Here is a 12,496-nt window from a genome sequence, read left to right as displayed (position 1 = left end):
TGGTACCACTACAACTCTCCCCTCCACCACCACCATTTCTGCCCTGTCCAGACTACTACTCTACATCTCTCCCCACCACCTCCCCACCCCTATCACCCCCTGCCCCAGCAGGCAACCTTTTATCTCATCTGCGTATTAGAGTTCCAAGTAAGATTCTGGTTGGAAAAAAGCATTCTGGTAAAAAAATAAATAAATAAACTTGAAAAAAGCTACACTATACAATTAAAAGTTTCTTCTCAAAAACAACTAAAAAATTTATCAAAGACATTGTACGCTTACTCTTAAAATTATTAAAATTTAACTCTAATTTTTCATGCCCAAAAGTATCCATTAAGTATATATAAAACTTCAGTAATGATTGCTGACTAATCAAAATGATACAACTAAAGAATACTTGAGACATTTATAACAAAATTAATGAGTAAAATTTGTTCTAAAGAAATTCCTACATAGATTGAAAATAATTATGTTACGATTACAGATTTATTTATTTATTTATCTATTTATCTATTTATCTATTTATCTATTTATTTATTTATTTATTTATTTATTTATTTATGATAGTCACACAGAGAGAGAGAGAGAGAGGCAGAGACACAGGCAAAGGGAGAAGCAGGCTCCATGCACTGGGAGCCCGACTTGGGACTCGATCCCAGGTCTCCAGGACCGCGCCCTGGGCCAAAGGCAGGCACCAAACCACCAAACTGCTGCGCCACCCAGGGATCCCTGATTACAGAATTATTAATAAACCCCAAAACTACTGCCAGAGACACAATTATAGCTGTAATTAATACAAAGAACACTTTAAAACAGCTTTGGATACTAAGAAAATTACATTAAAAAAAATCCTCTCTTCATTGTCAGGAAAGCAGGTGACAGCAGTGTTGTAAATGCACATAGTCAGCTGAGCAATAGTTTTAGCTTGACAGTGTTCAAAAAAAAAAAAAAAAGGAAGCAAGCAAGCAAAAAAAGAAAGAAAACACTGGGGGTGTGGGGACACCCCCACAATAGACACAAGATTAAGGAGTTTTGTTTTACCACTCTTAAGGACAGAGTGAATACAGAAGAAAAGGGCTCTCTCAGATATGGTAACGGATCAGCCTCTGCTCTAGAGAAATAATAGACTAGAAATCCATGTTAGTTTTGTCCAAACTGCATCACAGATTTTCATGATCCTCTCTAGATTTCTTAAGCAGTAGCTATTATCAGCTGGACTTACATCTATTCTTAGCTTTTATCTTGGTGCCTCCACTGTGGACATTCTTTAATGTCTATTTACTCTGTAGATTCATAGTAGATTTTAGCATGACAGCAAAAAGGGTGCATGTAAAACAGTGAAACAGCGATCCCAAACCAAAGGGAGAGTGCAAACCTGCTGGCATGCACTCATAGTGAACTACTAAGAGAATATGAGATAGTTTGGCCTCACTAAATCCTTCTTTTCCTTTTATGCTTGCATTTATTTATAGAATATTAAGTGCCAGCAAAATCCTGGGCAGAGGCAAGCCTGGCCAGCACCAGTTTCCTTGTTTAGAAAAATGCCATAACTTTCTTAGTCAGATGTCATTCCCACAGAGGAATGTCTACTGTTAAGAAAATCCAAACTCATAAAATAGATTGAGTGATCACAAAAGGATTTATAGAGGACTTCCCTTAAACAGAAACCTTGTTTTTAAAATGACATTTGACTTAAATTTCTTTTCCTAGAGTACATTAACGTCTAATGTGAAACAGAATATTGATTCATAAAAATGAGTTGTTTAAAAGATTGTGCACAAGTAATCCTAAGCTTTATTAAGGTTACTCTATACAAATCTCAAATTTTAGACAATGAATAACAGCAGTATCTGGCAGTATCAAGAAGGTACAATTTCATATATGTAGGGTAACAATAAAATTCTAATATGGAGAGACTGTAAAATTTCAAATTTTTTACTGTTTAGAATGGTTAGCAACTTTACTTAGAAATCGTTTAGATACTCTGAAGTCAACAGTTCTGAGAAGACATAACAGAAACTATAAATAATGGAAGATCAAAGACCACCTAATTCATGAGTAAAACTTTTTCAAAAATTCATATAAGAACCAATATTTAACCATCCCTTCCCTCAAAAACAACCATGTAGTCAGCAGTGGGGACTCTATAGCAGGTTGGCCAGAGATCGGCCCACTGCCATCAGCCACAACCCTCCACCTCATGCTTTTAGAGTAGGCTTATGTAGTCTAGAGCATCCTTCTCACAAGTGCCCTCTTCCCGGCACCAGAATCATAGGGGCCAAGAGCAGAGCATCTGCACGTTACAGTGCTGACCAGCCTTTGGGCAGTGAAGCAAAGGAACTGAGAACGGTGTCATAAAGCCTGGATTTTAGTTTCAACTGAATGGCATTTCTGCACCTGCTTCACACTTGTAAAAAAGAGATTGCTCAGTAGTAGCAATGAGAGTGGCAGAAAGTGATCCTGGTTGGGGTGCCTGAGTGGTTCAGTCAGTTAGGTGTCTGACTCTGGATTTTGACTCAGGTCACAATTTCAGGGTCCTGGGATCAAGCCTGACATCAAGCTCCTCACTCAGTGGGGAATCTGCTTGAGATTCTCTCCCTCTCCCTCTGCCCCTACCCTCATGTGCACATGCTCTCTCTCTCTCTCAAATAAATAAATAAATCTTAAAAAAAAGAAAAAGTGATGCTGATTCTAAGTCCTCAGTGCTCTAGGAACTAAATGACAACAATTCTTGGCAAAACCGGAATCAAAAGGTTCACATGCAAAAATTCTACTCTGTCAGTTCCTTAATGCACATGCAACACCACCCAATGATGGGTTTAATATCTGAGGTTTATTTCACAAGAAATATCGATTAGTCAGCTAATGGTCTCTATGTACATGCAGTAGTCTACAGAAATGATCTGTGAAGGAGGAATCTGTCTAAACAGGCAGGATACAATATACTTGGGCTTCAACCAGGGAGGCTCTTGAGCCTAGAGCCTTAACTCAGTGTTCAATTTTCACGCTCCTGGAGTTCACACTCCCTGACGTGAGTATGTAAGTTACTCATTCATTCAAGACTCTACTAAGTATTCACATCACCTATCGACCAATGACGTCCAAACATGAATCTCCAGCTCAGATTCTCCTCATTTTACCAACTACCTTTCTGCTCCCACCCACTTAGATCACCCATGCCCCAAAATAAACTTTGGACAGGCCACATTCTAAATCTTCTCCCCCCACTACTCCCCCAGCCGTCCCACCTTTGTATTCATACCACTGCTGCAGGTAAAGCCCCAAATGGCTCTTTCCCTCCTCACATCCCAAGTCCTCTCCATCACTTTACAAAGCATCAGAGGCAAATACTGTCCATCCTCCTTCTACAGTAGACCCCCAATCCATCCACTCTTCTTCATCTTCAGCAGCACCATTCTTGTCCAAGCCACCATCCTCTCGTGCCTACAAGAGTCTCTTTACTGTTCTCTAACTTACTCTTGCTGCTCCACAGCCCATTCTCCACACAAGAACCATCATTTTAAATAGCACTTCGATCATATCACTCTCTTAACTTAAATTCTTGAATGACTCTCAACTACATGGTAACTCAAACCTAATTCCTTATTCTGCCCCTTCAGGCCCTTCACAGTTTGGGCCCTGGCTGCCTGCCTCTCCAACCCTATCCAGAGCCACTCTCCTCCTCGTTAATTCCATTCCAGCCAAGCTGACATTATCACAGTTACTCAAATGTCCCATTATGGCTCATTGCCCCGAGGACCTTTACCCAGGTCACTGCCTCTACAAGAGCATTCTGCATAGAGATGGTTCTTTCCCATCCTTCAGGTCTCACTGAAATGGTATCTCCCAGAAAAGGCCCCCCCTTGACCGCCTAAAGTGGGGCCTCCATTTTAATTTCTTCACAACATCCTGTTCATTTCCTTAACATGATTTTTTAAATGATTTCTAACTATATATTTACTTCTTTACCTAGCATCTTGTAAAGCATACAGTAGGCATTTTAACTTTTTCACTGAATTAATTAATGAGGAGAATACCTTAGGCAAGGCTAATTACAAACATTTCTAATGGCTAATATAAGATGCAATAAAAAAAGATCTTACCTTATCGATTTTTTTCTTCTTAACAGGGGGGTCAAACCTATCATTGATTCCAAAATACTGAGTAAGCTCCTTCCACTGGGTTTCACTTGGGGTCTGCTCACTGCAAGATAGACAATAACTTATTTTTAGTGTCTTTAATTGGTTACTACAATTACAAATCACAAAAACTAGTTCTTAGGTTGCAGACATAAGTAGTTCAAAGACTGATACAAGTTTTACAGGATTGTCTAGAAGAAACAAATATTTTAAATTCCACCTACCTATGAGACTCTTCCTCATTCTTCAATTTACCTGAAAGGAATTCACAAAGTGTCAATACCTGAGTATTTGTTATTTCAAAATTCATGCTTATTAAAATTAGTCACAATTTAACATTAGCACTATTGACAATTAACTTGAATTAAAACAAAACACCTTTCCTGGAGCGTTTTCTTTTTTTCCTTCTGAATCCTGAAGTTGAGGTTTTCTGTTCAGAATGTTTTTTATGCAATTCTTGAAATTTCTATATAAATGTAAAAAAAAAAAAGTAGTAAGTAAATTTTGAAGCAAAGCATATGTTCAAAAAATTACAAACTAATAAAAATATACTCTAGCATTTATAAAAATACAAATTTAACAAAAGTAGTTTTCTTCTGGAGATACTCTATTCTCTAAGACTCTCCCCCAACCTGAGTTTTTAATCTTCATTTATCTCGACATAAGTCAATCTGATTATCTGACAGTAAAATTCAATGACTCATACAGATGACAAAGAGATCAAATTAATATAGGAACTTGTGTAACATGTTGGGCAAAGTAGCTAATCCTAGTAAATGTTTTTCTTCCTTTTTATAAAAAACACAAAAGTGAAAGTTAGCATCTGAGTGCCCAGTGGGTTGACCACACACGCAGAGTATTCTGAGTCAATATTCCCTACCTATTACCTCCCAAGAACACAGGCATTCTGACCATGGCAGAGAAACACACTGGAGCATGCACAGACACACATGCACAGGCTTTAATAAGACACACAAGAGAAAACCTACATGCCACATATTTAAGGGAATTCCAGAAGGGCACTCTTCATATGCATTGACATTAGCCTCTGCTCCAGGTTTTGGTCCATCTGTTGGGAAATCTGAGACCTCTGTTTTTGTAATGGCCCCATCTTCTTTATCTTCCTGTAGGTTAAGTCCAGAGTTCTCTAATGGGGTTTCATCTTCAGAATTCAATTCAATATCACTTTCATTTAGGCCAGGAGGTAGCAGCCCACTCCACATCCTTTCTTCTAAAAGGAAAAAAGATGAATTTAGACCTACAAAATGGACATGGAAAGAAATTTAAAACCCCAGGAGTCTAGCAATTATCCCAATAGTATGGGAAGAGCCCATGTAGACTTTTTTCTTTTAAGCTAAAATGAGATTTACCTTCCATATTAAAAGAATTAACATCTTTGTATACATTTTTTTTTTAAGAGTACAAAGTAGTTTAAGCAAGTCTGCTACAAGAGGCACCTACAGATGAATGACTTAAAGAAAATAGGACCTGGATTCTCTCATAAATGGATAATTTTGTTTAAAAATAAATAAATTCAGCAAAAGCAGTCATTGTTCAAGAATGTTAAGGGCCTAACAATATATACTTCACACAATTTAAGATTTATAATATTGTATTTCAAGCTATCACAATCAAAAAAGAAAATAAATGAAGTCATGTTTCACTGGTATTGAATTGAACTTTCAGGGGACTTATTGTCAAAGGAGTAGAAAAACAATTATTCAATGGAAAATGTTTAGGCTGTGCAAGTGGTTTGAGGAAAGCATGGTGGTAAAAAGAATGTCCTAGTTTAAAATTTTACACTGTTGGCTAAAATAATGGAGTATTAAATGTTAATCTTGACAATTTAACAAAAGAATACAGCCTTTTTGAGTAACAATACTGCATTTAGGAAGCTAAGGTTGAAGTTCAGGATAATACTTATCATTAGCTATACGGCGCATTGGTAGAGAGAATATTAACTATTGTTAAGTTTATCAAAAAATGATTTTTAAAAACTGGAGTTATAATCATTTGCTAAAATGATAATAACTGAGTATACTTTCACTAGTAATCTCCTAGTATACATACTGAGGCAAAACCACTTCATTCAAAAGATGCCTAAAAAGAGAAGTTGATTGTACTGCTCATGATGTACTACCCAACCTGAAGGAATAAAAAACAAGGATGGACATCTTTTTTGCTGAGTTTTCTGCCTCCTATTGTGATTAACCTAATGAGGAAACTACCACCATTGTCTCTGAGACAAAGGCATCACGGGATTTTGCATTAATCTGAATAATGGATTCCTAATAACCTTTAAGGAAGACTCCCAGGTCCACATAATCAGATCTTATTTCTGGTGGTTTGGGTCCAGCCTCCTCAGTCGTTAGAAGGCTGAGTTGTTTCCGCCTTCTGAAACAACCTCAAACAAAATACTCTTTTGGCTTTTTGAGAAGGGCTCTGACATCTAACTGCTCCTGTAATCCTGACCCCACCATATATTAGCACTATGGGGAAATCATTTTTAACACCTCTGACCCTCAGTGTTTCCCACTGTAATACAAGGATAATTATATTGCATACAGGGTTATTCTGAGAATTAAACAAGATAAGCTATGAAAATGCCACAATATTTAGGAGGTTCGAGGGACTTGATCAATGCTGAGCTTTTTTGCTATTAGTATTTCTGTGGCAATGTATTATATTTTTATAATTTCTATTATGGGTGGCAGCATTCACAAGGTAGTTTTGAAGTTTCTAAAGTTGAGGTGCATTCACTTAGCAATTGATGCCAATCATTTACTTCTCTAATGTCCACAGTTTAACACAAGTTTATATAAAAAACATTGGTGTCTGGTTTTCTAAATGGAACAATAAACCCAGAAGCAGAAAGATAACGGAGTCTAAGTGTCAAGGCTCCTCTTTTGCACAGGTCTTTCCAAAGCATTATACCTAATTTTATATTTAGAATCTGCATTCCTTTTCTTAAAGAAGAGACCCAAAATTATATAAGCTCCAAGCCCCATAAAACGTGGATACATCCCTAAGCGTGGCCTGAGGATTTTAATAGTTGGAATGGATAATCTTTAGATACTCTGTTAGCACAAAAGATATCATGTGAAATATGCCAATACTGAAAAACGGATACTATGCCATCAATAAAAATATTTCTACTGTTCTGAGGAGTAGATAGAGTGGGAATGATTATAAGCTCCAACATGACTTTGCCACTGGCATATTAATATACCTTTAGGCTCATTTTCTATTTCAGAACTTAAGAACACCAAAAAATTTCAGATTCAGCTTCCTTAGCAAAGTGGGGGTCCTGTTTTAAACCATGGTTTCTTTTCCCTGTCCATAGCATCTGGTGCATGGCCACTGTGTGCCAGGCACTCTTTTAAGACATGGGGACAGGCAAAAATATCTAACTTCATAAAGCCAACATTCTACACACATGGCAAGCGTCTCTGTCCATCAGCAGCCAAATAGCTCTCCACCCAGACTTCAATTGTGACTGCTAGAACATAAAGACTCCTAACTCTGGGAAACAACTAGGGGTGGTGGAAGGGGAGGAGGGCAGGGGGTAGGGAGGAATGGGTGACGGGCACTGAGGGGGACACTTGACAGGATGAGCACTGGGTGTTATTCTGTATGTTGGTAAATTGAACACCAATAAAAATTAATTTATTAAAAAAAATTGTGACTGCTAATGAAAGGCATGCGCCTCTCTGATGGGCACAGTTCTCCTGCTAGAGCACTGCTTCAATACCCCTATAGAGTGTGTCTATGCTCTGGCCACCCAAATGTGCTTCACCCTGGGGAGCACTCTCGGTTGCCCTGGAGTTGCCTTTCCCCATCACCTCTCAAGCATCTTTTTATTTTTTTACTATTTTTTTCAAGCATCTTTTAATCACATTTTAGACCTTCCCCAAATCATCTATTTTTAGCTCTTGTTGCTGTGACATTTAGCTCTTCAGTGTGACATTGGCTGGTACAATAATTTCTTGTGGGTGCACATGGGAAAAAGAAAAATTAAAATAAATTTTAGAAAATAGATCCAAATCCATAAAATAAGGCAAAATTCAGACAACACATTTCTGAACTCAATTCCCGAACATCTTTAAAGTGATGTGCCATTCTCCTGTGATTCTAAATACAAACACACACACACACACAGGGACAACTCCATGGCCACTGATAAACAAAGATAACTCACTGGGGGAGCCTGCAAAGTGGAGCTGCCCACGTGAGCAGCAACTCAACTGTAAATCAGCCAATATCAAGTGGCTGCTTTATGACTTGCTTTGGGCTCACGTTTGAAAACACTGTCTTTGAATTCACAGTATATATATGTCACGCATACATTTCCAGTCGTACCATGGTACTAACTATGGTACTAGGTTAGGCCTGGCGCTCACTCCTGTTTTGGCTGCTATTAAGGATGATTCTCTAATTCTCTGAAATGTCTCTCACCCCTGTGCCTTTATTCTAAAGCAAACCACCCCAAATTACCCTTTAAATCTGAAAATTACTCAGCCATTCTCAAGGGATGTGATATACCAGTCAGATGCAATACTGATTAAACCCCAATACCCCAGTGGATAAGGCTTCTCTCCTCAATCCTGCCACCACAGCCAAGATTTCTAGTTTTCAGTAAGACTGCATGTCAGACCAAACACCTGAAAGATGCTCCAAAGAAAGCAAAGGAGACCCCTATTACACAGAAAAAAAAAAAAAAAGAAGAACAACCAGAAAGAAAAACAAAGCAAGTCAATGTTATATATGGCATATAAACAATGTCACAAACCATGTAACAGAAATTCTTTTACCATTAATCCCCATAACAACTCTTCCACTAGAAATTACTATCTACAGCCCTTTTACAGGAGAGGTAACTGACTTGCCTAACGCACTGTGATCCGCTTATTTTACAAAAACAGAACTCTATCGGCTTCCACTTAGAAACTTTTAGAGGATGCAATTTAAGTAGCAATATATTCTTGGAGACAAAGATTTGAGGGTGGGTCTGAAATGACTCTAGCTTGTAATTTTGTTAAAATCTGCTTAATTTTTTTTTTTTTAACTTTCTAAAAAGCCGAAAGTCATGTTAAGATGCTATATGAAAATGTATACATAAAAACCACATTCAGAGGTTTGGGTAATAATGTCCCCATTTTCTTGGAAGATCAAGACCACTGCTTATAACCAAACCCAACCTGAGTCATTTAACGGGTACCTGGTCTCCTGTCTCTGATATTCCACAATTCCAATTCCACTTTCACTATACGATGCGGTCTTATTTCCCATACTTTCGCCTTCGACTAGAATCATCAAAGAAACCTGAGTTTGGTCTGATGTGAATTTAATTCTAACTTGCATAATAATCTTATAAACCACCGCCCGGCAGGCATCCTGTGAAATGATTTACACAACAATCAGTCTCCGTGACTTGGAACTACTTCACTTTTGACGAAGCACGTTATCATCAACATTCGTGTCCACGTCCTGTTCATGAAGTGTGTTCTCTTTTTCTCAAAAAAAAAAAAAAGGTAAAAAAGTACGAGACTGCATCAGAGGCCTGACCTCCAGTTTAAGTTCCGCCGTCTGATTCTCCGGACCAATTCGGCCGGATTTTGTACGTGTGCACAGGTCTCGATGCGATGCAAGTATGTGTTCGGTCAAGGCCTGGAAAGACCCTGCGCGGAGAGACTTACAGTTGACCGGGAACACTTCGAGGCTCATTTTAGGTCGGATGCCGCTGTGACAGTACTTCCTGCGGGGCTGCCCGTCCCGGAGCCCGGAGCCCGGAGCCCCGAGCCCGAGCGGGACACGCCCGGCCCGGCCCGGCCACACCACCAAGCGCCGCACAGTCAGGGCGGGACGTCCCAGCGACCGCAGCCGTCCACACGAGCCTGCTTCCCCCCCGCCCTGGAGCCTCCTCGCCGTCTCACTCTGGCCAGGCCGGGACGGCGAGCCCCTCTCCCCGCAACAGGCTCGGGAAGGCGCTGCGACGTCCCTTCCCAGCAAAGAGGGCGGCCGGGGGGGGGGGGGGGCAGCCTCACCGACGCTCCCGTGAGCCCAGCCGGGGGCGCTTCGCTGGCTCGCCCGTGAGGCTGCGGTGCCGCCCACACTTGCCCCCTCGTTCCCCGCACCCGGCCCTCCCGGACCCGTCAGGTCGGAGGCTCGGAGCGGCGGGGATGCGGCTTCCCCATCAGCCGTACTCACCCGTCGGGAGCCGGCCGCCCGGCAGCCATCTTAAGACCCAGCCAACACCGCGCCTTCCCATTGGCTCCGGCTTCTCAGCCAATGGGCTGCGGCCGTTCTGGCCTCGGGTCGTCATGGCAACCGACCGCGCTTCGCTCTGCTTTTGGATGTGTCAGCAGCGGCGGATTCGTTTCTTTCTGCTTCTTTTCCTTCACCGTTTCCTCCCTTTTCTTCTGGATCTTTTTAAAGGCTTTGGTTTCCCCCCACCCACCCCACCTCCCATTCCCTGCTGTTCGCTGCTGTTGAGGATGAGGAAAGTGCTGGCTTAGCCCTTGACCTGAGTTCATTTCCCCCAAGGAGGGGAAGTTCGATGTAGATGCTCTCTAGGCTCTTCTGGGAACATTTCCATTCATTCATCCTTTTCCCTCCTCCCTCCCTTCCTTTTTCTTCCTTCTGTACATAGTTATTGAGCAGGCACCCTCCCAGAAACAGCCCGGATTCCTGCTCTCCTGGTGCTAACCATCTGCTGCACTGACCAGATGTGGGGCCTTGTCTAAAAAGCTCATTGAACCCCTTTTCTGTGACTGCCACTGGTTCAGGCCCCAGGACAGGACTTGGGGGAGCATAGAAAATAAGTAAGGAAAAAGAAACTAGAAAAAAAAAGTGCTATGAAGACTATAAAGCAGGATAATGTGATAGTGATGAGAGTGCAGACTATTTTAGAAATGCTATTTTCCGAAATCGTGCTCTGTGATAATGATAAGACTAAAAATACTTTCCTATTTTTTTTAAGTATACCATTTTCCAGTTCGTGAGGATGATAAAATACACATAAAGTCCTTAACATATTGCCTAGACCACAGTGATTTTGTCTTAGCTATACTCTAAAAATGTGAAAGAGTTTTGCATTGCACTCTAATATATCATGATTTAGTGTAAACAGATGTTTAAGCTTACTAGGTAACTATCCATTACCTCACCCTCAGTGTGTCCCAGAAGGATATGCCAGGTTTATGGAGTAGTTTTCTGTAAGCCCAGAATCATAATAAAACCTGAATTGACAACCTTGGGTCACTCAAGTCCTTTATGCTGACCTTCTCAGATTCTAGAATAGAAACAGGTCTGAGGGCACCTGGGTGGCTCAGTGGTTGAGCATCAGCCTTTGGCTCAGGTGATCCTGGAGTCCCGAGATGGAGTCCCACATCAGGCTCCCTGCATGGAGCCTGCTTCCTCTCTGCCTGTGTTTCTGTCTCTCTCTGTATGTCTCTCATGGATAAATAAATCTTTAAAAAAAAAAAAAAAAAAGCAGGTCTGAGTGATTTCAGGATCTGTGTGAAACTCTCTTGGCCAATTGTGTCCAGCTTCTCAATAGGATTTTTCCCCAATCCAAATCTTTTTCTTTTTTAAGATTTTATTTATTTATGAGAGATACAGAGAGAGAGAGGCAGAGATACAGGCAGAGAGAGAAACAGGCTCCGTGCAGGCAGCCCAATGTGGGGACTCGATCTTCGGACTCCAGGATCACGCCCTAGGGCGGAAGGCAGACGCCCAACCACCGAGCCACCCAGGCGTCCCCCAATCCAAATCTTTAACAAGTTAGCAGTTAAAGAAAGGATGTGTATAAAAGTGCCGCTATGGCTGTTGCATTTGGGCCTCTTAGTTACTGTCTTAGTCTGCTCATGCTATCATAACAAAATACCACGCACTGGGTGGCTTAAACAACAGAAATTAATTTCATACCATCCTAAAGGTTGAGAAGTCTAATATCAAGATGCTGGCAGGTAGGTTTCATCCGGGAGTGTTTTCTCTTGGCTTGTGGACAGCAGCCTTCTTGCGGTGTGCTCACAGGATCTCTTCCTTTTGTGTTTGTAGAGAAAGAACCTGTGTGCATGGGAGAAAGCTATCTGGGGCTTCTTCTTATAAGGACACTAATCCTAGAGGATCAGGACCCCACCTTTATGACCTCACTTAACCTTCATTAATTCCCTAGAGGCCCCATGTCCAAATGTGGCCACACTGGGGGTTGTTAGAGTTTCAACACAGCAGTCTGTGGGTACCTAAACATTTGGTTCATAACAAATACTGTTGGTGGAAGTATGACCAGAATAGAGAAAGAGAACACAGGTAAGACACAGGGTCGATGGGAAGTGATGCTGACCTGTTTAAGAACTGTT

General features: G+C 40.9%; 1 protein-coding gene across 2 annotated transcripts in view; it reads right to left on the bottom strand.

Moving 5' to 3' along the window:
* FAM204A (family with sequence similarity 204 member A) overlaps positions 1 to 10,392 on the bottom strand; it is a 33,776-nt gene extending 23,384 nt beyond the window's left edge. Inside the window, exons 1-5 of one of the 2 annotated variants that reach the window (XM_041744902.1) lie at positions 10,344 to 10,392; positions 5,126 to 5,367; positions 4,515 to 4,602; positions 4,361 to 4,391; positions 4,101 to 4,200 (exon numbers count right to left, since the gene is read on the bottom strand). In XM_041744902.1, the coding sequence (XP_041600836.1) occupies positions 4,101 to 4,200; positions 4,361 to 4,391; positions 4,515 to 4,602; positions 5,126 to 5,359 (453 nt within the window). In that variant the 5' untranslated portion in view covers positions 5,360 to 5,367; positions 10,344 to 10,392. Of the gene's footprint in view, positions 1 to 4,100; positions 4,201 to 4,360; positions 4,392 to 4,514; positions 4,603 to 5,125; positions 5,368 to 9,832; positions 10,072 to 10,343 lie in introns of those variants that run through there. The other variant, XM_041744901.1, reaches the window with a different exon arrangement.
* Positions 10,393 to 12,496: the final 2,104 nt, after the last annotated feature.

The sequence above is a fragment of the Vulpes lagopus genome, chromosome 2, assembly GCF_018345385.1.
Source record: "Vulpes lagopus strain Blue_001 chromosome 2, ASM1834538v1, whole genome shotgun sequence".
Classification (NCBI taxonomy): domain Eukaryota; kingdom Metazoa; phylum Chordata; class Mammalia; order Carnivora; family Canidae; genus Vulpes; species Vulpes lagopus.
This window is presented reverse-complemented; position numbering and strand designations above follow the sequence as displayed.